The following is a 26864-nucleotide window of genomic DNA, read 5'->3' as shown; positions in this document are numbered from 1 at the left end:
ATGGAGCTCATTTTTATCAGGAGCCTGTTCCCCGTTAAACAGCCCTTTGTGTCATTTAAAAATAAAACTGAAACCCAAATCAAAGTATCCGAAAATGAAGAAAAAAACAACAAACTAAAAGCATTTATGAAATAAAAATTAAAACTTTTTCCTTAAAAAATCAAGCTAGCACAAAAAAAAAAAAATCATCGTCAATTCCAGCTTCCGACTTCCGGAAATTACGTTCATCATTATGCAATATTGTTGAATGTTTACATTTATATAATTTAGAAACACTATGATATACCAGTTACAATAGGCAAATCAATATGATATCATGACGAAGCAAAAATGTAACAAAAAAAATAAAATCTGTAAAACAGTCGATTGAAATGAAGTATTTATTTTAGATACAGATTGCATACTTATAATTATCGACATACTTGATAAAAATAATGTTAAAAAATTTCAAGCCTTAATGACATTTGAATCCATTGAATCGACTCGTACTATGAAATCAGACTAGATCGATATTTTACTTTTATCATTTCAAACAATACATGTACAAAATGTATTAAATTTCATTGTGTGTTCAATAATTAACCCCGTGCGTCAAACTTCATTATGCAGATTGTGTTTACTTTCTACTTCTTGTTTACAAAATAAATGAGTTTATCTTACTAGGCCATTACAGCGGTTTTATTTTAATAAATAAATGAAGTTCACTTGTATTGTTTATTAATGTATAATAAATTAAGGATAAATTGCGCAAGTGGGGTTTTTCAAATGCAACCTACAGCCTAACTAAATGTGAATTTGAATAAAATAACTTTGTAACCGAAGACATAAAAATATGTAAGAATATAATATCAATTGGCAGAACTAAGATTTTTTTTTTTTAGGCTGCAATATATCTCTTATTTGTTTTTATTCATTAAATTTAAATCATAAGGTATAAGTGTCTATGCAAACAATCTCCAGAAATGACCGGCATCGTCAAGATTGGTTTAAGGATGTTCTCTACTGTTTCAAAACAACAAGCTTTTTAAAAGACTGTAATAAATTGATAGTATATAAATAACAGAACAAAAAAAAGCAGAAAAAATAAAGGTTCGTATCCTTGTTTTTGAGATATAAGTAATTGAAAATTTGGCGGGAAATGCATCTCTCTAGACTTTTTAAACATTTAACAATGGTACCTTTTTCCTTTTCAAAAACTATGAAAAAATAACAAGGATTTTATAAGATTTAGAAAAATAGCTTTTAAAACTATATGTATTAAAGTTATGAAAAGAAAAAAGGGGTTAGCAGGCAAAATTGTTCATGGCTCTACATGGATAAAACCAGATGAATTCCGAATATTTGACAAAAAGTAAAAAACAAGAGCAGTGAACATCCTGAAAAATCAACTGCATAATAAAGAAGCAGTAGATACCAAGATACATGCGAAAATCATATGTCGAATAAAAACAGACAACGGTCTGATTGATGGGTCCTAAGTAAAAACGATGAAAAGACAAACAAGTTACAACACTTACAAACCTTAACATAAAACACTAGACTGAACACCACAAACCCAAACAAAACCTGGGGCTAAATCAGGTGCTCCTGAATAGTAGGCATTTCCTTATTAAACCATGATGTATGACGCCTATGCACTAAACCATGATTTATGGTGACGCAATTTGTAAAAACGTTGTATGTACAGTTAAAATGTTCATGCAGTTTATACTGAAAAGATAATTACTTGACATTTTCTTTTTACACATTACACGCGGTCAAAATATACCGCTGAAAGGTCACCACTGAACTAAAATTAACAATGGAATCTAATACTTTTTTGCTTACTTTATTGTATGGAATGGACCCCACCTTTTTCTAAATATTTATTTGTGTGTTTTAAATTTTTACTTAGTAAATATTCTTAAATATTTTGACACAATCGTCATTTTCACTTATTCAAATTGTTCTTGCTCTTATCCAGGCGATATAACAATATAACAGTGGTTTAAATCGATGTACCTCTATTTTTATTTTCCACTAAAACTACAGTTATTATAATATCGTATGGATAAGAGCAAGAACACATTAAATAATTGAACAAAGGTTAAAACACAAAATAAAAAAATATTTAGAAAAAAGGTAGAGGGGTTCATTCCTCAAGCGCCTGTGGTAGTTTTATGTATATATCATTATAATAAAAGCCTGAGGCTTGTGAGTAGAGGTCCGAAAACACAAACATAAAATTCTTTCTTATGGAAATAATACGAACCACTATCCGCCTTCACCATTTGACTTTTTAAATTAAAATTTACACTCGTTTCTTAGTTATAGGGCTCAATGCTAACCCGACCCTTGACTAATAATTACCTATTGTTACTTAATCGATTCCATACAATTTCAGTAATACTTCACAAACTATAAAGTTATCTTCCCTTGTGTATTTCTCTACTTATTTGGTAAGCTATTCTTTACAATTGATTGTCTTGTTTGGTATACTTATGCTATCTTAATATTACCCTTTTATTATCCTTATGACAATGGCAACAACTTCACACCTCTTTAAAATCCTTTGTAGATGACAAAGAACAATCAAAATTATTCAGTTTGGAGCGGAAGAACACAAATTTAAACCTCATTAGAACCATTGAAAGTGCCAGGTTTTACAATGGTGGCAGTTACTTACACATGTCATTAGAAAATCTGAAAAAATGATATAATAATTCTTTAGAAGATGATGCTGAAGCTAAATGTAACGAGCAGTTAGAAACTAAAATATAGAATTATCTATTTACTCTTCATTTGTTGTAAGAATCGTCTATGGTTTGAAACTACCGTATAGAAATAGAGACTTTGTTAAAGTAGGGAAATGTAAAATGAATGCAACAAACGCTTCCCGGACCTTATTGCAATTCGATATTCTAATTGGACCATCTAAAGGACTCATAGTGCAATATGCGGCCTGAACTAAATAGCTCAACACCTACAAAGGCGTTGTCAATGTTTCACAGATATTTGTATATGTAAATGAATTCATAAACATGTGTTTCCTTCTTTATATTTCTTTGTCCTGATATTTATTTTTTATAAAATACTCCTAATTAAACAGCGGAGTGTGCATAGAAATTAAAAATCAAATCTTAAATGTAGTTTTCTACTTTAAAGTTTAATCTTATATTATTATTGCGCCCATCTACATTTGTACATGAATCCCAAAGCTGACTTGTGTATAGCAATGTTTCGAGTTCCGAGCGAGAGTAAAACCCTTACCTAAGTGGTGTGTTCGTTTGGTTGTGCAGGATGTATAAATACGCAGCCACGTCCGGTTAGAAGGCTTTAATCAAATGCGTCGTGTTGTCGATTCAAAAGCTCTTCAGTTCTTATCTTATGTTATTTGCAAATTATGCACATCGGCTTTAGATAACACTTTTGACTTGGACTTTGAGTAGTACCACGCTCTCTGCACGTTAAAGCACCCTTGCGACAACTCTTTGAGGGGTCTATTATAATAGGTGGTCGTTTGCAAGGTAAAATTTCTACCCCTATCCAACTTTCATTGTTTTCCTGTAGCAGTCCAAATTTTTGACCCTTCATCCAATTGCTGAATTGTTCTCGTCTTTTATATGCATGAAATATTTGCCACTGGATTTTAAGCAAACGATAATTAGTCATTTCCTCCATCTTAATGTTAATGAGTTATGTCATATTCTGTAAGTAATAATTAGATTAGTATACTATTTACGATAATTTTGTGGTAGGTTAAGTGTTATATATATAATATACTTAATTATTAGTCGAGTTAGCAGAAATTTTAGCAGACTAGTAATAAGAATTATCGCACGTTCAATTAAACGGATGTAAATAAAAAAAGAAAAACAAATTTCCCTTGTTTTTTGCATCTAATTTATCTTAATTAAGACAGGAAGTGTTTTTGCGCATAAAATACAAAATGTCAGATTGCCTACCTTTATTCGAAGACGTTTTCACCTATAATGCCGTCAGTCACACCTGTATTTTTGATTTTAATCAAATTTTTCATTTAATCTCTGTTGATTTGACTGGCATTCATACAAAACCAATCTAACTGCACGTCAATTCGTTTCGTAAATATAGATGTATTGTGTAACGGAATACCCGATAATCCAATACACACAATGACATCAAAAGAATTCCACGCCAAAAGTCAGGTCCAGTCCGGGGTGACTTGAAATTTATGTCGACCGGTAAAATGTTTTTGTATGAACTAACGTCACACCATCACACGCCTGTTGTAAATGAAACAGGGATATATAAATTGGAGGATAGATTGTTAAATTGTGATGTATTTGTATGAAATATCGTACATTAAACGCAGTTTCATAACTATTAAGTTGTATTTAAATTATTTGTCCTAAAACTACTTTACCGAAATTGTTGTGAAAGTGTTGATATCATTCACTTATAAATGTTTATGCCTCTAATACTGTTGTTTCCATTTTTATGATGTTTTGTTTGATTGTCAATTCAGAAAATTATACAGTTCAGACTTGCATCTAAGAACTCAGAATCTTAAACCCGATTATAGTTGATTTCACTGGGGTACGCAATCAACCAAAAAATCTTATCGTCTACCAAAAGTGCGAACCACTACTGTTTTATAATATTTTGTCTCCATTTGTTCCCTGATTGTAGAAAATTAGAAGTAAATTACGGTGATCACTCTGAAGTCATGAATCAGAAAAAATATTGGAGATCATGGTTCCATTTACCTTAGACTGATCGTGTGATGTCGTCCTGCTCACGATAAATCATCAACAGTTTCTTTACCTTGTGAAATCTTGTTAAGATGTACGTCAGTCCTTTCAGTCGTGAAATTTCATTTAGTATTCAGAGTACACAATTAGTGCTCAAAACATCAAATCCAGTATTTGGATTGGTTGATTTCTGAGTCTGAGTACGATAATGGTATTCGAAATATTTGTGAATGCAAGATAAAAATAACGGGTTTTTATTCTATTGACTTAACGGTATCATATTTAGAGGGAAAAACATTAATATGGTGTTTATTCTAAAGAACTTGTTACCGTCATAATCTATTTATGCTGAAAACATCTGAATGGTTTAAGACTGTTTTAAACGAATAAAAAAAATAGAATGAAACAATTAACATTGTTGTGAAACCTTATGTTTATTTTGGATCAATCTTGCATCATTTCAGGTACGTCGATGTACGTTGTTGTTTAGATATGTTTTAATTCTGGTCATATCTTAACAGAACACATGTAAACATGGACACGGAAACTTGTTTTAACAAAATTCTGACGAGAAGGACACTCGGAGCTCATTTTCTTTTCCAAACTAATCACCTGTCAAGACAATCTGAACTAAATAATTAAAGTCATGACAACAAACTGACATTTGTATGGTTGCTTCAGGACACAGTGTTATGCTGATTATTTTAATCTGGTAGTTGTTAGAAGCAACTCACAATAACAGATCATAACAGGTCTCGTTTGGTATGATAATTGACATGTCAACCTCTAGATATTGACCGATCATTGTAACTGCTGGAACCGTAACGGTATCACATGTACTTTTAGGTACTGAATAATTAATTGAATTCAGAACTAAGAAAGCATATTAGAAATACTGTATTAAAGAAATCTTCGATTAGAATATAATATGAAACACTAATATACTACATTCGACGGAACATGATAGGAGAAGTACGTTACTTTTACGACAATACACTTATATTTTTTACTAACTTTGAGCATCCTTCGATACGGTACAAATGTTGGTTAGAATTAAGTGCATTTCCTGCATTCATTTATATTGTATGCATCTGAATATTCTATTATCGGCTTCCCTCCCTTTGCTGTATTGTTTTGATTCATTTGTGGCTGACGTTTAAGTTAGGGATAGTTTTAGCTAGGGTAAATTTTTGTTAAGGGAAGTTTTTTAAGTTAGGGTTAGCATAGAAATTGTGTATGGTTGAGGGTTATGATAAGTTTATTGTAGTTCCATATAGGCTGGGAAGGCTCTTTTATGTATACACCTTTTGTAAGCGGCTGGTCGAGATTAGAACGAATAGTGCTGAGCCATCAAGGACAAAGACGAACTCTGTCATATGCACGCGCTTGTCAGTCATAAACCTTATCAGTGGATGTCTTTTGGTACAACTTTATGTGTGTATTATTTTGTTATTTAGAAAACCAAGGATTAATGACAAATCGATATTTTCTGTTTTTTTATTCACATTTTTTTAAAATCTTGAGACGACATAGATCTTGGCACATTGTATAGGCATCTGCCTATGTTGCCATCCTCTAGAAATTTAAATTTGATAATTCGTGGATCGCTGTTAGGACATATCACCCACTCTATCTATATCCAAGTTTGCTAGTACATGTAAACGGTTGTCTTTACTGTAATATTTTGTTATAGTAATATGTTAACTTATTTTGAAAAATACCAAACATTAGTGAACATGCCTTAGTTCGCTAAAAATAACTATTTTGTTGCATGCTTATTTTAATCCCATGATATATGATGTCATTTTCATTTCTAAATCCTAAGTTAGGTTTAAAAAAAAGAGTCTTAGATGCCTACCCCCTAATTTTTAAAAGTCTGTAAAAAATTCCCTACGGCAATACTTTTTTACGCACTAGGTTCAAATGATAGGTAAAGGTCTAAGGTCCAATGGGCAAAAAGGCCCAGGTGGAAAAACTCATGGTTTGTCTTCACCAGAGGACCAAACTTAGGTCTAAAGAGTCTTAAAGGCCTACCCCTCACTCCATCCCCATCTTTCAAAGGTTGTCAAAATTCCCTACGGCAATAATAAGTACTATTTCTAACCCTTACAATATGCACCACAATTGGACGATTCATTTATCCCGTAGTTATCATTATACTTCGATGAGGCACATGCATACCTTTGTTTTCACTTTGTTTTCACTTTTGAAAAGGGAATTAACATATAATTCTCTATTTAACATCGTCTTCTTCTTAATTTTACAATTGCAAAGTTTGATATATTTTAAAACCAATTCTGTTGAGTTTGAATCTTATGCATCTTTTTGGGTTTGTAGATTCGCCTTAAAAGTGGCTGCTAGCGTAGTGGCTGCTAGCGAGTGGCTGCTAGCTATCAGCTTTAGTCGAGCACTAGGTCATGTAATTTCAAAAGAAAAAAGGACTTGGAGGTCTGCTTTTTGAAGTTTTACAAAGCTGTACGACTCTATGGTGTGGGCAACTATCAGTTACAGTGCGGCAGTATAGGGAAATAAATCTTTCTCGTGTATTAATGCAGTTCAAAACAAAGCAGTCCGTTTTTTTTTCATGGATGTCGGTCGTTATACGCCTAACGTTGCAGTTAATTGGACACTGCTGTTTGTGACAACAGTGACGGGTTATTGTAAATTATTGGAATCGGTCACGATATATGGATCATGGAGAATAAACTTAACAAGAAAATCACCCAATGGGCAGAGCAGAATTTCAGACGATATCGATTGTGCAAAAGGTCTTATTTTAGAATCTTTAGACAGTTTGAAATATGTGGGATATACCGAACTGGTTCGCTGGCATTGATATTTATAAGCTGCGAGTTGCCAATGAGATACATGTAAAACTTATGTCCAACTTCAAACAGAAATAGAACGAAGAGAGGCATGGAGACACTATACTAGGAAAGTTTAAATTAGCATAAAAAGAATACATTCAGAAAGTTATAAGTAGTAAGATTTTCACGAGATTTGACGGTACTTTGTTACATAGCATTGGGCTATTGCTCACACACTGTTGTCAATATATGGGAATTATATGCGACTGTCATACAAGTGAGAGGTTTAGCTAGCTATAAAACCATTTTCTACATAAGGAAATGTTTGTACCAAGTCATGAATATGACAATTGTTTTCTATTCATTTGATGTGTTTGAGCGTTTGATTTTGCAATTTGATGAGGGACTTTCCATTTTGAATTTCCTAATTCACCTATACTCTTTTAGAAATGACTCATTGCTATCCTTCATTAAATACAGTACTTCATTTGCCCTTATATCTTAAACATTAAAAAAGTTTTATATCTATTCTAATACAGCTAAACAAAAAAATTTCCTGAACAAGATTGTTGTGCTACCTTAATCCCCACATTTGTTTAATTGTTAAAAGAACGACAAAGAGCGACAACTCTGTATATTATAATGTATTACATGTACAGTTTATTCAGAGGTATACTTAAAACAAACATTTAAGTACGTTTTGTCCATTTCTTAACACATACAGTATTGCATTGTGATTTTTGTCTCGTCTGCAATTGTTGACGCCGTCATCGTCGTCGTCGTCGTCGGTAAGCAATCCTTGTGTCTCGATTGGTCTAGCGACTTTGAATTAATAAACAATGTTGCTGTCCATCAGATTGTGTTTTTCTAAATTTTGTGCCGACAGGCTAGACATATCTCTATGTCAACAGTTTATTTAATTCAATGACCATCACATTCCATTATGGTTTCAGCCGTAAGACATGAATGAAGATCACAATGGATAGTCGTCATCGGATAACATTGGGTACCACAAATTATGCATACTCCGTCTGAAATTTAACCCAACATCTGCGATCTGCGATAGCAACTTTGCAGATTTAAGATTGTTTGGCTAAATTTCCATATTAGATATTAAACAATAATTTATAATATCGGTATCTATACGGTATGGGTTATGTTCAGATGGAGAATATGTAATTTTTGGTGCTGTATAAAAAAGAAGTTGTGGTATAATTGCCAATAATACAAGAGACCGAATGACGTAAAAGTTAGCAACTATAGGTCACAGTATGACCTTCAACAATGCATACCCAACACCGCTATCCCCGTATTACAGAATGTTATCAGATGGAGAATGTATGTCGAAAAGTTGTCACATACCTAAATGTATAAATATATCCATATTTGTCGACCCGAAATATTTTACTGGTAATCTCCATTCTAAGGATTTGTCAATTTCAGCAAATTCAGAAAATTTTGCGCACATATAATATAGCAATTTCAGGAAATAAAATTGAGAATTGAAATGGGGAATGTGTCAAAGAGACAACAACCCGACCAAAGAGCAGAAAACAGCTAAAGGTCACCAATGGGTCTTCAACACAGCGTGAAAATCCTGCACCCGGAGGCGGGCTTCATCTGGCTGTATACAAAAGCAAGTTCTTATTTTTGCAAAACCGATTCGTCCCACTTTTTCGCACTATTAAACAAACATCACATGCGTATTTTGAATATATTTTCTTCAGTGACAATCAAGACCAAATATTGTATTGCTACCAAACAACCTCTTAACTCAGCATACTACCTACTGTAACAGCAACTGAAGGATAACTTTATATTTAAACAAATTTTTCTTTACATTTCTATATTTGAAAATGTCACAGATATCAACATCCCATTACATCGTGGCGGCACTGGCTATTGAGCTTTTGATTCTCTTAGGGAATCGGGATACAACAAATGTTGCACAGACCTAGTTGCGCATATCAGTAAAAAATTATCATATATACTGTATGTTGGAAGATGAAAATATAACACACAGTAATAAAAAAGTCCAACATACATCTTAACGGAATCAACATCTATCTTTTGAAATGCGTACGGGGTTCGAACTCACAACCGCGGCGTTAACAGGCTTATTTGAATAACTAATACAGTTTTTACATGTGTTGTACTGTTACACCACTGTTCCACGTCAGGTGAGGGTTGAGTGCACTAAGACATGTTTAACCCCGACACGTTCTTGTTGGTTACCGTCTGACATATTTATTTTTTGTTCACAAATCAGTCCGTTGGTTTTCCTGTTTGAATTGGTAAATGTTTTGTCATTACGCGGCTTTATAAAGCTTACTTTACGGTATGGGTTATGTTCATTGTTGAAGGCCCGACGTTGAACTATTTAGTTGTCCTTTGTTGGATGGTTGTATCATTGGTAATTATAACACATCAAATGGTTATATCCATATCCGTTTTCGTTCCCTAGCAGTGGAAGTATATTATTTCCACAAAATATATTCTGCAAATCAAAATTAACGAATCGTGCGTAATGACAAGTTATTTTGAGTAGACATTACTATAAACACCACTCCCTCAATATAACTGTAAATAATGCAATAGTAAAAGTGTGGTGGTTTTAAATATAATCATAAAAAGATGAGGTATGATTGACACTTTCCACCAGATACAAAATGACGAAAAACTATATTTCGCCATACGGCCTTCAATAATTAACAAAACCCATATTGCGTAGTAAGCCATAAATGATCTTGACATGAAGAATGTAAGAAGAACAAGTAAAAAACGGCTAGATTAATGTAGATAACAATAAACAAAAAACAAATGATATACAGAAACAAACCACAATCACTGAATTGCAGGCTCTGGACTGAAGACAGATACCTTGAGAATGCGCCAGGGTCTAATCATGTTTACTGGCCCCAACCCTTCCTGTAACATAGGACAGCTAGTGGTGTTACAAAACAAAATCAGAACAAACTATGAAAATCAGTTGAAAAATGCTTGACTAGTCAGATCGACACAAAGCAAAAAAAAAAAACCAAACTTACAAAACAACGAAAGACACAACGTACCAATCTGAGAGCATTTGCAGTTACTGAAAGCTAGTTCAAAGTCAATAAAAAAAAAATTTAATTTTCTATTTTAATTTCTGAAAATTAAACAGATTCAGGAAATTGTCTCTTTTTGGGTTTGTTTTGATGGAACACATTTCAATTTGGTGCTTTTGTACTGACTACATTATTGACAACCATAGCATTTTGTACTGGTTTAGTTGTTGTCTTCTTTAGTAGTAAAGAAGGATATACATGATTTGTTTTGAAGCAATTTGAAAGTGACATGTTTTTAATGTAGATAAAAAAAAAGAACAATGAAAGGGTGAAATATATGACTCATTATATATTTTTTTTTAGTCTGAAACCATCCATGACAGAGGCCATACGAATAGATAAAGGTCCTTCGAATTTTTAATTTCCTGCATGAAGATAATGTTTGTTTCACAGATGGAAATATCATGTAGACAGGTAATATTTTATTGTTTTAAAACTGCTCTAACCAGTTTTGAACATATACATTGTATAACCATATTAAACACAGGAGAAATCCCTAAATCCCAACGAAAAGATATTTTAAATATTCCCTCTATTTAATATGTTTTTACTTCAGTTAATAGTTAAGACAACCTTAAACATTTCAATAGATCAGTATCATCCACTTCAGGAGCATTGTCCGGGGTGATATTTACCACTCAAAATTGCAAGTAGAGTCGTATACTATTAATGATCAATAAAAATAAAAGCTTTGTACATTGTCAACTGACTTAAAAAAAAATAAAACACTTTGGAAGGCAATATAAATTTATTTGAATCACTACTATTTTGGGGTGCATGTTCGATCGTTCCAAAGCAGTGGGAAATCTAGTGACAAAATATTACCTCCCTTGTTAATACTGAAAACTAGATCTTCTCAATGTTTGTCCCATTTTAGCAAGGACGCTATCAATTATTGATACACGGAAAAACGTTCTGGTAAATAGTAGAAATAAAAATCAGTTGAAATAAAAACATAACTTCCACTCAATGTTATGATTTTCCTCCTTAAGTAGCAAACGACGAGTACATTAGGCTACAGAAGCTTGTTGTAAAATTGATTTTAAATGTTCCTATGCCAATAAATTCCTGGAGTAACAACTTCAATTTATTTTTAAACTGTCTGTATACCTCTCTGGAACATGCTAATTATTCGTATATAAATACAGCTAGATCAGAGAAAGTCAGAAAAAAAATTCCAAAAGAATCGATTGGCACTTTTGAAATTAAGTTACTAAGCAAATTCAAACAGATCTCATCTCGATGTAAACATTGAATGTGAATAGATCTAGAAGACCGCAAATACTTGTACAAAACTCGAGACGACCTTTTTTTATATAGTATACAAAATATTTAAAAGATACATGCTTTATTAAAATAGTATTTTTTTACTTTTTTTAACCTGCACAGACAGACTTTAAAATTTTTGTATTCACGAAAAGACAATATTTTTCTATTGAATGTACATCTGACAAGAGCAGACCGGTGTGCTCGATAACTTAGGTGTGTAAAGATAAGCATACTTTGGGAAATTGTAACATGCTAAGGACGTTTTGAACACTATGAAAATTGGTGACCCGAAAGATCTTTAGATTTTGTATGTACATGATTTTTTCCAATTTTTTTAATCAATATGCAGCAAAGATTATCATTTTTTAAATTTCAGTTTCACAAGCTTCTGAAGCAATTATCTCGATAAATACTGAACATGAAACATCGTGTATTTAGCTATTTGCATGAATATTTCTGATAACACAGTTTAACAAAAAAAATCTTTAAAATTTACAATTATTATTTAGAAATAACTGTTGATCAGTATCGTCACTGGCATTGTTTTATTATTGACTTTCTCGACTCTATCATAAAAAGAGTGTGAATTTTCTTTTGGTCTCGTTGACTGGATATCCCTCTGAAGGTAATCTGATATATCAATTAATATAAGTATTTATCATTCATTTTTACATAGACCCCACAATTTCTTTTACATCTTTTCACCTACTAAAGATAACTTTGAAAATTCATTATGCAATGTCAAATATGAGGAGGACCCCAGAAGCGAATACAATATACAGTTTGTTAATATGAAAATAAATTCCGTATGATTCCTTAATTCTATCTTCTGCAGTTGGTAATGTTCTGCTATTTTTACCATCTTCCGATATCATCACGACCGATTGGTTTCTTTTCGAAATCACGTATACCATGCCGTTTTGATTAACAGCTATTCCAGTTGCACCACTTAAAATTGATTCGTTCTTGTATTCCCAAAGTTTGTCTCCCTTTACGCTGTAGCATTTGACCGTTGATCTATTATCAGTAAAGTAAATTTTCTCTCCCGATGTTGTTATATAACTCCAATAATGCGTTATGGTGTTATCTTCCACTATAGTAATTACTTTATTGTTTGACAGTTGTATCCCTATGATCCCTTTTCCTACTTCACAGTATATTAGCTGTCCTTGTCTGTACGTTATACCGCGACATTTGCCTGTTTTGATTGTATTGGTAATTTGTTTGTTTTCTGTGTCTACAATCAGTATTTTGCTGTCATAAAACGTTGTAACAGCTACCGTTTTGTCATCGATGCATGTAACATCAAACGGTTGTAGAGGTGAAACAGATATTTTAGTGTCTAAAGTTCCATCACTATGTACGATAATTAATCCTCCGTCATTTTGCCAGTTCGAAAATATTATCCTTCCGTCAGAGAATACAGATAGGCCTTTTATACACAAGTTGCTTTTTCTTGTTGAAACCTCGAATTCCCCTATCAATGAAGCAGTGATATCATCAATCGATTTACTACGGGGTGATACAGCCGTGAAAATCTGAGCCTGCTTTTCATGACCGACGCCAATGACGATTGACGACTGTCTTTTTTCAATTGTTATTGATCCAAATGCAATAATTTTGGATAATATGTCTGTGACCTTATCGTCTATCTGGCATTTCAAACCCAATTGGCTAAATCCATCATCTTTCGATATGTTTTGTACGTATTTTAACTCCTCAGTGACGTCCTTTTCTAACATTTTACTGCCAATGAAAGCCTGCAGATCGGATCCGTGTTGTTTGACGGACATAAGATTTGTCTTCAAAAGCTCAATGTTTTTCATTTTTGTGGATAACTTATTAAGAAGGGTTTCAATTTTGAGTTTTAGTTGTGTTTCAGTTGAATTCAAATCGTCTATTATGTCTTTCTCTAATTCATCTAAGCGGGAATTTAATTTTTGTCTTGTGTCTTTTATATCATTTAAACTTTTAAAATGCTGTTGTTTTATTTCAACAAGATTAGCTTTCCGGTCCTTTACTACTCTTTCAATGTTTTCCTGAATATCTTTTAGAGATTTCTCCAAGCTGCCAAACAAAGTGGAGGATCTTGATGTCTTAATGGCTTCGTCAATTAGAAACATTCCAGAGCATTCTTTGTGTTTTTCGGATATGCAAATTATACAACAAAGTTTGTCATGACATGGACAAAACATTTGGAATTTCTTTTCGTGCTCTGTACAGTTCTGTTCAATTTTACATATCTCAGCAGGAAGTTTCTTGTAGTCGTCGATAGAAATAATTCCATGTTGCCTCGAGGCTTTTGACACGCCATGATAATTTTTACAGGGCGAACACAAACCTTCATCACATTCAGGGCACCAGTAATCAGCAACATGTGTAACATGCTGAGTATCACAGATCCCACACAGTATAACATCTACATCTGAGGCAGCCATCTGAAATACAGGCGATAAATTCTTTAAAAAAAAATCAAAGAAATTTATGCGAATGACTGTTGAATAAAATCACAATTTTACAATAGTTCAAATCATGGGTCAATAATGTCTAATATTTTTATCTTTAAGGACAAATTGTGATACATTAATATCAATATCGCTTTCATACAAGGTAGAGGTTAAGCTAGCTATAAAACCAGGTTTCATCCACCATTGTCTTCAGGAAATGTCTGTACCAAGTACACAACATGACAGTTTTTTCCAGTCGTTCCGTTGGTTTGTATAGTTACGTGTTTTTGGTTTTGTTAGTTTTTATCGACTTTCTTCCTTAACGTAGAACATGTGTATACAGACATTGTCGGTTGAACAAGTCAAAGAAATAACTAATTAAAATCATTTTCCTTGATTTCAGTAATAAAATTGAGAATGGAAACGGAGAATGTGCCAAAGAAACAACAACCCGACCAAAGAGCAGAAAATAGCCTTTTTATCAATGAGGACATTACTGATATTGAGGTTCATCTCATATATTTGACAAAAATGGCTCCATACCCCACATAACTGACTCTGCGTATGTGTACAGACCATTCCGTGTGAGATAAGTTTTTAACCCTAGCAACACTTAGATATACTAAAGGCAAATACATTTTGTGTTATAGAACGTTGAACTCTTTACTGGATTTTTCGTTCCTGCAGAAGTTATCAAAAATAACCTTTGAGATTTCCCCTCGGTATCAGTTGTATTGTATTTTATTGATTGCTCAAACAATAGAAGAACAATAGATATATATGCAACAGTTGATAATTTAACAGTGTTACTGAATGTGAAAACGAACCGCCTTTAACTTTTATATATTTAGCCGCTGCTAGGCCTTACAATTTTAACAGGTGAACGGGTTTGTCTGTTCTCAGAGTAATTTTAAAAGTGAAAACACATTCATTTGTTTTCCATTGTTATGACGAGGCTTAATACAGACTTCATTCCCTGACTAACGGACACTGCCAGGAAGGGACAAGTTCAAACAGTAAACACAACTTTTACAAAATTATATAAATTACCTGTACGACTGTAGAGACAGGAAGTATTAAGTCCAAAGTTCATTTGTCAACTGATATAAATAGATAAATTGATCAAAATCGGGGACCATTTCAAAATGCTTTTAATCCGTTTGGGTTTATTGTTAAAAAGCTGATCGTTGAAAATGACAACTAATCAGGAAAAATAGGAGTGCACATTAATTGTACAAAAAAAGTATAATAGAAATTCAACTGCAGCCTACAATATTCGTGGCAAGTTTGAAGATTTTTGTTATGCTGCAGCGTATGTTCAAATCGACTTCATATTTTGCAGAATAAAGTAGCTGGTTGGAAGATGCACTGCCTGATATATCAAATGGTGTGTTTATTTAGTGGTAAAAGTGAAAGTTAGTTTAGATTAAAATATGCTTATATCTCAACGTTAAGCAATACGCCAATCATATAAGCATTTAAAATTTTTTATGTGCAATTCTTCATATAATAAATTGGACTGTTTTTATTGACATAATACACAGTTTTAAGCTTAGATGTGTTCACTTATTTTTCGACTTTATATGATCTGACGATAATGAATCAGCAAACATTGTAACTAGCATTTGACGACGGGTTATAAAAAGGCAAATTTTAGAGTAGAGAACCCTGTTCTTTGTTGCTTACATTTGTAGTCTGGTCAGTAGGAAGAAGGACATAGATAGAAGAAATGGCAATAAACGTGTTTCTGTATAAAATAAAGTTCCCTAGTTTAATGTACTTGTTATGAGGCTAAATTGTTGTTTTCACGTGAACGATAACTTTTAGAATTGTTGTTTTTTTGGCTCTTGGTCATTAGCTAGAGATACACATTAAAATAACGTGTTAATGCTTACGGAACTAGAAGCACATTTACAATTATTGCCTCTTAAGTGACCATAAGACCAAATATTTGAAAATCTAAAACCTAATATATACATTGAAGACCTGATATATCTTGTCACGATCAAGCTTAAAGGTAACCGAAGAAGTAATTTCAATTTTAACATTGGCAACTAAAGACAAATTTTTTTTTGGAAATCTGAATTTGATCTAAGACCTTTTACATTAAATGAAAATAACACTTTCAAATTTGTTTACAGCCAAAGAGCTTTTCTGGATTAACCTTCATGAGGAACGCTTCAAACAAAATATCTGAAACCCAATACTTGAATAACGTGAAGAGCTAAATGATCAAAAGGGACTTAAAAAGAACAGCCAAGTCCATGTGTGAAGTCAAATTTGCCTACGGGAGTTGGAACTTTAGTTTCTAAATTTATCAACCGTAAATTTAACATGTTTAAGAAAGGTTTGTTATAAACAATGTCAGTACCGAAACACGGATAACTGAGGTCGTGATACCAACAAATATCAACTAAAAGATATATTACACATATAGAGGTTTTATTTGTACGGTTCAGAGATTATTTCAACTTCCAAACTTCTATTTCTATGTAGCAATATTCAAGAGGCACATGTATATGCAGTATATATATAACAGTTGATACGATATTCCTTAGCTTCTGGTACTAGTTTTCTGTAAGATTCTAGTGAAACTGCTTTCTTTTGCTTTCATAGTCGACTTTAACAAATTTTAAATCTAAACTGTATGCAAAATCGAATTGTCGATTATTTTTTCATTATTTTATCCATGAACGAATAAAACTTCCATCCAGTAAGAAAAGTTGTTTCTTAAAATCTCACGCAATGTTGAACTGATGAACGGTTCCATTTTAAGATACACCATTACTTTTGCGGTACGAATATTAGTTCCATAGGTCTCATTGATTTCATGCTGTTTGGAAGTAGTTTAATGCCTGTTTTCCCTATGATAATGTAAACACGTCTGTTAATACTTGAAATAATACTGGAAAGCAGGTAACCTAAGCTGTCTTGAATTGAGAGCGAACCGTTCAGACTTTATTCTTCTATGTATTCTAATTTTTTTTAAATCTTTTATATATACACGTAAAAGAAGTTTTCATTGTGTGACGTTCCATCAATGTGAATGATAAATAATCTATAATTAATAGTGCAGTCCGTAAAAATAAGTCTCCTATTTGAGTACACAGATGATCCAGTTATACGGGTTTTGAAACCGTCAAATGTCTCATTTAATGAAGTAGCATATCATCAATGAATGTGTTGGTACTTCCATGAAACTTTGAGTCTGTATTCTATGATCGAGGTCAATAAACATTGACGGTGGCCTATTTGCAGTTGTTTAGAAGTTACCTTGGGTAATATGTCTTTGATATATCTAGCATTGTAAACAAAACTGTCTGAATCCTTCCTCTAGTTTATGACATTATTTAACTCATCATTTAAAACATACTAAAAGGAGGAGAAGATACCGCGGGAACAATAAAAGAGTCATGAATTAATGCTCTTCGTGTTTTACTGTCACTTGATCATCTTTGGCTGAAAAGCGGATGGGTGACATGTCTATTCAGTGATGTTTAAGAAGACTTTTTTTAAAAATGCAAAACCTAATAAAAACGTGAAAGAGCTGATATAACCATGAACTTTGTTTTGAGATACATGTAGATCTAAAGGTTTTTTTTTGTGTTCAATTATGCATTTGGTGTTGACGGGAGATCTTTTGTATTCGATGTTTAAGGACGACACAACAACACCAATTTTATCAGGTGTCCCCAGGATCATCTTAAATTATGTAATGAAAATGACATATGTGCAATCTTCTTATTCCTCGTTGTGCTATAAAAATTCAGACAAGTTTGTTTATATTCGGCCCTCTACTGTTCAACTTTCAGATATTTTAGATTTCAATGACAACCACCAATATTGCAAATGTAACCGTAAAAATTGTTAAACCTGTGATATACAAATATCTGATACCCACTTTCAAAGTAATTTGACCACCAAAAGTTTCAATACACACAGTCATGAGGATTTGAATTGCATTGCTTCCAATATTGTGTACGGTATTGAATATACTCTTTGTGGATTGATCTACGTCGAAGAAACTCGACAAAGACTCAATTTTAGAATGAATGATCATCGGTCTAATGTTAATGACCCTAATAACAACAAATTTCTCTATAAACATTTCAATCAGCCTGACCATTCTATTGTTTCAATGAAAGTCCGGATTATAGAGAAAATATATCATTCAACAAATGACCCCATATTGAGTACACCATATCGTTTACAAAGAGAAGTCTTTTGGATAAGAGAGTTGGGAACAGCCATTCCTTATGGATGCGATGACAAAATTGATGGTATAGGTATTTTGTCTAGTCCCAGGTGTAGTACCGTCAATACATTACATTTATTTAATACTTCTGCTCGACGAAATAGAAGTCATGGTCACAGAAAATATATACCACCTGCTGTGCACACCGTGACAATTGATAGTCTGTTAACGTCTGTTCAAAAACCTTTAGAAATTCACCATATCAGAACTAAATCATACTCCATTCCATTGTCTAAACTTTTTTTAATATTTCAAGAGGCCCAAAATACTTCCGTTATTGATTCTGGTTCTGTTTTGTATAGATTAGTTGCAATAGTCATGGACATTGCTAACCATAGACTATTCCAACCCGTATCGACTACATCCAAAAATGAGGAAAAACGTAATTTTTTTAAGGTAGAATTCGCCAATAAAGATTTTGATGCTATTAATATTAGCAATATTTTCCACCAGAAATCTGTACAAAAAACTATACCTGATTACTTCAAAAATAAAGCTACACCTGTAATTTCTTATACTTAAGTCTATTGCATCCAAGATTTTCAACCACAAGAGGGTTTTAGAGGCCTTTAACCTCAAAGATGTGAAATCCAAGCCTCCGGATTGCTCATGTGCATCGTCGCAATACAGTTATAGTCCAGCTGGTCATGTTATTACTGGCGACCTTGACATCGTTACCAATGACCAACTAAGAGAGTTGTTATCCAAGGGACCAAAATATAGAATTCCCTAGCCCATCAACTGGAAAAAAATTTCAGGTTACTGATGGATGCAGTTGAAGACTATGCAAGAAAATGGGTGAAGCGCGAACCAGACGAACCAGAACTGGACACTTTGTCTGAAGGGATCAAAGCTATTCGATCATGCATTCAGAAGCGCATTCAGAAACTACGATGTACTATGAGCACAAGGGTTGCTAACCCTTTCAAGAATCCGGAGGTTGTGGATGCTTTATCCTCTTTGCATGACAAATATGTCGTTGTTCCAGCAGATAAAGCCTCAAATAATAGCGTCTTCGTATGTAAAAACCATTATTTGCAATGTCTCACAACAGAGCTTGGAATAAATAGAACAACTGGTAATCCTTCATATTCTTTAACATCATTTACCAAGGATGAAATTTTACAAAATCACAAATTTGTCCTTCTTTCTTTTTGTATCAACATCAAAGAAAACGAAGAAAATATACCGTCATTATACTGGATACCAAAACTTCACAAAACTCCATATAAAGAACGATACATAGCTGGATCATCAAAATGTTCGACTAAACATCTTTCGAAAGTACTGACTACTATACTTTCTACAGTTAAAGATGGCCTTCAAAAATATTGTGATGAGATATATTCTACCAGTGGTGTTAACCAGATGTGGATTCTCAAAAATTCGAAAGATCTACTGCTTAATCTTCGATCACAATCTTTGCAATTTTGCAGCAACATAAAGACTTTTGATTTTTCTACGCTTTACACTACTATTCCCCATGCTCAGTTGAAAGATCGACTTCACCATCTCATTAAACAGAGCTTATTCTATAAAAATCGGAATCGTAGATACAAATTTCTTGTTTTGGGTTATAATAATTCTTATTTTGTGAAAAATCACACTGAATCTACCAGAAAATATACTGAAGATGATATTATCAAAATGCTGGACTTTTTGATCGACAATATATTTGTTGAGTTTGGAGGATTGATATTTCAACAGACAGTCGGTATTCCAATGGGTACTAATTGTGCACCCCTACTGGCCGATTTGTTTTTGTACTCGTATGAAGCAGAATTTATTCAGAACCTTCTAAAAGACAAAAAGAAAAAACACCTTTCGAAATTCTTTAATTTTACTTTCAGATATATTGATGATGTCCTATCATTGAATAACCCATATTTTAGCCAATACTTACATCTCATATATCCCAGTGAACTTGACATTAAGGATACTACTGATACTAGAAGGACTGCTTTATACCTTGATCTTTTCCTCAATATTGACACAGATGGACGACTTCACACTAAAATCTATAACAAACGGGACGATTTTAACTTCCCAATTATCAATTTCCCATTTCTCAGCAGTAACATACCCTCTGCCCCTTCGTATGGTGTTTACATATCTCAGTTGATACGTTATGCTCGTGCATGTTCACACTATACGGACTTCATATACAGGAGTGTGCTCCTTACGGAGAAACTGCTCCAACAAAGTTATGAGGAGGAAAGATTAAAAATGACACTCCGTAAATTTTATGGACACCATCACGAATTGGTTGATCCATACGATGTGTCTTTGTCCAAACTAACTTAGGACATTTTTACCACGTCTTAGATTGTGGTTTGCCATTACGTCGTCTGATCTTTTAAGTACCGAACGTGACCTATTCCCGATTGTGACTGTTTTGCTTTGTGTGAATTCGCATTGCTATAAGACGTGTCACGGTATTTTTCTATCCAAATTTCTTATATTTAGATTTGATGTTATATTTGTTATTGTCAAATGTCTTATCGTTTGTAGTTTTAATTCTTACTTTTTTCTGTTCTATTCGTGTGTGAGTGTAAAGATAATTTATCACCCAGTTCATTTATAAGATTTTAGTTTGGGTCAACTAAACTTACACTATGTATTTGGTTTTTAGTTTGATTTAGAAGAAATACCGACATAGCTAGATAATACAATTATTTATCTAATTACCAACACAATTTTATATTAATACGTATTGTAATTTTCATTGTTACTAAATACATGTAATATCAGTATTACAAACTTAATCTTGAACTCTAGCCTATTTTTTTGAAATTTTTTGAAATTTACCTGTGACCTCGCTTTTGTGCGTCGATCTATTCGGCTGACATATAATGCGTTGTTCGGCTGTGCTGTGTTTATGTGCTGATCTTGGTTGTTTTACGTATTCGTTTTTATTCTGTAGTTAGTCACCACTTCGGTGTTAAGATGTATATCAATTATATGTCATTTTTATATTTTATAAATTTACTGTTTGCAAAAATATGAATTATTCTAAATACTAAATATTTTCTTATCCCAGGCAGATAACCTACCGTATTTGGCACAACTTTTTGGAATTTTTGGTCATCAATGCTCTTCATCTTTAGGCCTGGCTCCTCTGATAACTATTAGCTTGTCGTAATGTTCTATTGTATTGTTTATTTGTGTGTTTCTCTGTCCTGTATGTTCTTCCATTTATTTGTATTGTAGTCCTGTCATGTAATGTTGTCATTTTAGTGTTATATTTAACATTGCAATTAAAGCGGGAGGTTTGGCTAGCCACAAAACCAGGTTCAACCCACCATTTTGTCTTAAAATGTCCTTTACCAAGTCAGGAAAATGGCTATTGTTATCTTATAGTTCGTTTCTGTGTGTTGCATTTTAGTGTTTCTGTTGTGTCTTTGTTCTCCTCTTATATTTGATGTGTTTCCCTCAGTTTTAGTTTGTAACCCGGATTTGTTTTTTCTCAATCGATTTATGAATTTGGAACAGCGGTATACTACTGTTGCCTTTATTTACTATATTTCAACTTGTATACATTCGAGGGCTCTAGACCTTAAAAAAATTGTGCTTACGCTTGTCTATTGTAGAAAGTCGTGTTTTGACATGTGGATATCTTTTGTTTCTTCCTTTGGTTGCTGTCTGATTGGCGCATACCAAGTAACCTTTATTTATATGAAGGATTCTTTTTCTGAAACAAGATTTACGTAGGAGTTTTGTTTTGGATGTCAGTTGCCATTTGAGTTGTGCAGTTCCTTACACCAATAGATTTAACACCGTACTGTCTGTAGAAGATTGTTTTGTAAGAGACATATTTTTACATCGGTTTCTGTTTCATAGGTGCCAAATCCGTATTTTTACGTATGAAAGAATTTTTAAATTGATTTATTCATGTCTAAGTTGAAACCATAAAATACAAATTAAGGGTATGTTCATCAACCACATAAACTACAATTCACTAATATTTATATTTTAAGACATATTATTTAATGTTAAATTGAAGAACGTTTCCTTTATATGAAACAACATTTAGTTTGTTTGAACGCACATTAATTCCATAAGAATTCGTAATTCCATTTTGTCGGTGAGTAATTCTCTTCCGTGTTTGCCATCTGAAGATATCAACACGACAGAGTTTTTAGTAGTAGTATATGAAATCACGTAAACGATACCGTTTTGATCAACAGCTATTCCAGTTAGACCACTCTACTCAGAATTGATTCCTGCTTGTATTCCCAACGTTTCTTTCCCTTTACACTGTAGCATTTGACTGTAGAACCATTACCTGTATAGTAAATGTTCTCTCCCGAAGTTGTAATATAACTACATGTGTTCTTTATGGTGTCATCCTCAACTATAGTAATTACTTTATTGTTTGGCAGTTCTATCGCTTTGAACCCCTTTTCCCAATTCACTGTATATTATCTGTCATTGTCTGTATGTTATACCGCAACATTTGCCCGTTTTGATTGTATTTGTAACTTGTTTGGTCTCTGTGTCTACAATCAATATTTTGTCAGAAAACGTTGTAACAGCTACTGTTTTGTCATCAGTGCACTCAATATCATGCGGTAGTAGAGGTGAAACAGATATTTCAGTGTCCAAAGTTCCATCACTATGTACGACAACTAATCTCTTATTAAGATAACAGTCCGCAAATATGATCCTTCCGTAAGGGAAGACAGATGATCCTGTTATACATGTTTTGGTTTCTCCTGCTGGTACACTGAATTACCTTATCAATGATTCAGTAATATCATCAATTGATCTAGGACGGGGTGGTACTACCGAAAAAATCTGAGCCTGCTTTTCCTGATCTACGGTAAAGATGATAGACGATTGGCTACTTTCAATTGTTACGGATCCAAATGTAGTAACTTTCGATAATATGTTTGTGATTGTATCGTCTATCTTGCATTTCAAACCTAACTGACTGAATCCTTCATCTTCTGTTATGTTTCGTACGTTCGTATGTTAGTGACGTCTTTTTCTAACATTTTACTGCCAATGAAAGCCTGCAGATCCGATCCGTGTTGTTTGACAACCATGAGATTTGTTCTCAAAAGCTCAATCATTTTCTTTTTTTCGGATAGCTTATTAATGAGGGTTCCAATCTTGAGTTTAAGTTGTGTTTCCGTTGAATTCAAACTGTCTAATATGTGTTTCTCCGTTTCATCTAGGCGGGAGTTTATTTTTCTTCTTTTATCTTTTATATTATTCAAGCTTTTTAAATGTTGTTGTTTTATTTCATCAAGATTTGCTTCCCTGTTCTTAATAACTCTTTCAATGTTTTCCTTAATGTCTTTCAGGGACTTCTCCAAACTGTCAAACAAAGTGGAAGATCTTGATGACTTAATGGCTACGTCAATAGGAAACATTCTAGTGCATTCTTTGTGGTTTTCGGATATGCAAATTAGACAACAAAGTTGGTCATGACGTCGGCAAAACATTTGAAATTTCCTATTATGCTCTGTACAGTTCTGGTCTATTTTACAAATCTCAGCTGGAAGTTTCTTGTAGTCGTCGATAGAAATGATCCCATGTTGTCGGGAAGCTTTTGATACGCTGTGGTAATTTTTAAATGTCGAACACAGACCTTCGTCACATTCAGGGCACCAGTAATTGGCAATGTTTGAAACGTGTTGAGCATCACAAATCCCACAGAGAATAACATTTGAGACAGCCATCTGAAAAAGAGGTGATTATGTTTAACAGATATCGAAACATGTAATCAGCATAATGGTTGTTATGTGTCTTTATGTTTTAGTCATTGCACTAAAAATAAACGAAAGTTTCGAAACGGCGCCATTAAAAGTAGTTCAGAAGGTGTTCTCGAAATTCCTGACCACTAAAAACAAGGTAGGTCCCCGAAATTTAAATGCAGTGCTGGTGCTGATGTTCAACATAAGGTTTGTGGTGCTTTGAACTTTTTAGGCTGTCTGATATTTAGTGTAGCTCCAGATATTCATTTCGTCACCAGTGTCTGAGCAGAAAGTTGATGAGCCAAGGTTATGTGAAAGAATGTCTCGTCCTTTTTCTAAAAAAAGTTCATTGGAAGATACCAATACCTTGTTCATAAATATTCCATATCAACTTCACAAATAATACATGATGGTCTTGAAGTATAGGTTCTAGGTACTGGCGTTGTTTATCATCTTTATTACGTGTTAAAGTTCCCCTTTTGTGTTCTTTATATTTTTAACCTTTACCATTATTGATTATATACTTATACATATATGACGTGGATCGGTTCTTATACATTCCGCCATTGTGTTATTATGCTATGGTCAATTCTGATTTCTTGTCTTTCATTTTAGCTTATGTTCTTTGTCTATATGCCATTTTGTGTTTCTTCGTTGAATCAGTTATTTGTTTTATAGTGATTAAGACTATATTACAATGTTGACTGCTGTACCCCAATTTTTGACATTTTTACCTATTATGTCTGTTTGTTTTGCTCACACATTGTTGTCAAGATAATGGAATTCAATGCGACTGTCATACAGGACAGAGGCTTCGCTATCTATAAAACCAGGTCCAATCCACCATTTTCGACATAAGGAAATACCTATACCAATTCAGGAATATGACAGTTGTTTCTATGGAACGCCGTAACTGTCTTATAGTATAAATATTTAATGTGTTTTGTCGCTTTGTCTTTACGTCCTGTCATTTATTCTTTATGTTATGTGTAAGTGTCTTTGTTTCCTGACACTGTATCTCTGTGTTATGTCAAATTAATGAAGTGTTTTGTCAAACAATTGTATGATATGTCATTGCTATTCTTTGTTGTGTGCAATATGCATTACATTATGTTGTAACCACTGTATATTCTGTGAATACCTCAAAACTTTATGATCAACCAGCTTTACGTTCTTTCACATTTCCTCTATGTTGTGTCTATTCTTCCTTTAAGTAAGTCATTTAATAATTGCGTCCTGTCTCAAATGTGATTGTTATGTTGAATGTTGTAAACGTTTTGTTTTGATACATCTTTGTTCCATGGAAACCTTATGATATTATATTTAATGGCTTTATCTTGTGTTTATTCATATGTATTTTCTGTGCAAAATATAGAACATCATGGTATAGGTTACATGCGTTTTGCCAAACAATTGATACTTTCTGTTAACATTCAAGATGGCATGTGAATCTACTGGTACGTTATGTGCAAACACGTATTACATTATGTGGAAACACCTATAACGTTATGTGCAAATGCCTATAACTTTATGTGCAAACACCTATTACGTTATGTGCAAATACCTATAACATTATGTGCAAATACCTATTACGTTATGTGCAAACACATTTCACGTTATGAGCAAACACCTATGACATTATGTGCAAACACCTATTACGTTAATGGCAAACGCCCTTTACGTTATGTGCAAACACCTATTACGTTATGGTAAACGCTTTTTTAACACAGATTAAAACAAAACGCATCAATGATATATACATTTACAGTAATCGAATATTAAGGAAATCAAAAAATTGTAATATGTTAGAAACAAAATCCAACCGCATTTCTTTACGGAGAATGTGAACGGAGAATAAATTGATGCTTACTTTCACGTCTGCCAACCGGGTCATTATATAGGTCACTATAGTTTGCATATATACTAAATACATATGGTTTTGGAAGTCGGCTTCCTTATATATATAAAAATATATAGAATAACTGCGCCTTAAATTCATAAAACATGTATATTGCATATTATGTGTGTTTGAGTCTCAGTTTGCTGTTCGTTAAATAGGTGCACTTTTTAAAAGAATTTTGCCAAAATATTTCGTCGATTTCAAGGCGATCCAGATTTCATCAATTTGAGAGGGATTCCGCCTTTTTAGGTTATTTTGAATTGAATCATCTGAACAACATGCCTCGCTAGCTATTAATATATTTTTTCAAACTTTAACGGCAGCCGAGAAAAGGGGGACTGATATTTCTAAAGTGGGCTATATTTAACGGAAACTGTCAAAACAATGAACATTTTAGAATGATTATATGTAGATCCAATAGAATATATTTGTATGAAAATTTATATTCTTTAAAATCAGATATATCAGATGTGCAACAAATCCCTTATATGAAAATTTGCCTAAAATGTGTATTTAGCTAAATTTATCAAACCATTCGGGTTCATAAGTTAACGCATTGAAGCTAACGGTTAGTACCGTATCCAGCAATAATATTCATGAAATTTATGACTCTTCGTTCGGAAAAATACATAGATGTTTCAAATTTAAACAACGATATTCGTTGA

The 26864-nt window shown here is 33.1% G+C and overlaps 2 protein-coding genes across 3 annotated transcripts in view; both read right to left on the bottom strand.

Annotated features, from left to right (window-relative positions):
* Positions 1–26864, bottom strand: part of LOC127726599 (uncharacterized) — a 107501-nt gene that overhangs the window by 11350 nt on the left and 69287 nt on the right. The window lies entirely within an intron of this gene.
* Positions 12335–26864, bottom strand: part of LOC127726601 (uncharacterized) — a 42422-nt gene continuing 27892 nt past the window's right edge. Inside the window, exons 1-2 of one of the 2 annotated variants that reach the window (XM_052234017.1) lie at positions 15393–15452; positions 12335–14333 (exon numbers count right to left, since the gene is read on the bottom strand). In XM_052234017.1, coding sequence (XP_052089977.1) covers positions 12627–14333 — 1707 coding nt within the window. In that variant the 5' untranslated portion in view covers positions 15393–15452 and the 3' untranslated portion in view covers positions 12335–12626. Of the gene's footprint in view, positions 14334–15392; positions 15453–26864 lie in introns of those variants that run through there. The other variant, XM_052234018.1, reaches the window with a different exon arrangement.

This window comes from Mytilus californianus, unplaced genomic scaffold (genome assembly GCF_021869535.1).
Source record: "Mytilus californianus isolate M0D057914Y unplaced genomic scaffold, xbMytCali1.0.p SCAF_18, whole genome shotgun sequence".
Lineage (NCBI taxonomy): Eukaryota > Metazoa > Mollusca > Bivalvia > Mytilida > Mytilidae > Mytilus > Mytilus californianus.
This window is presented reverse-complemented; position numbering and strand designations above follow the sequence as displayed.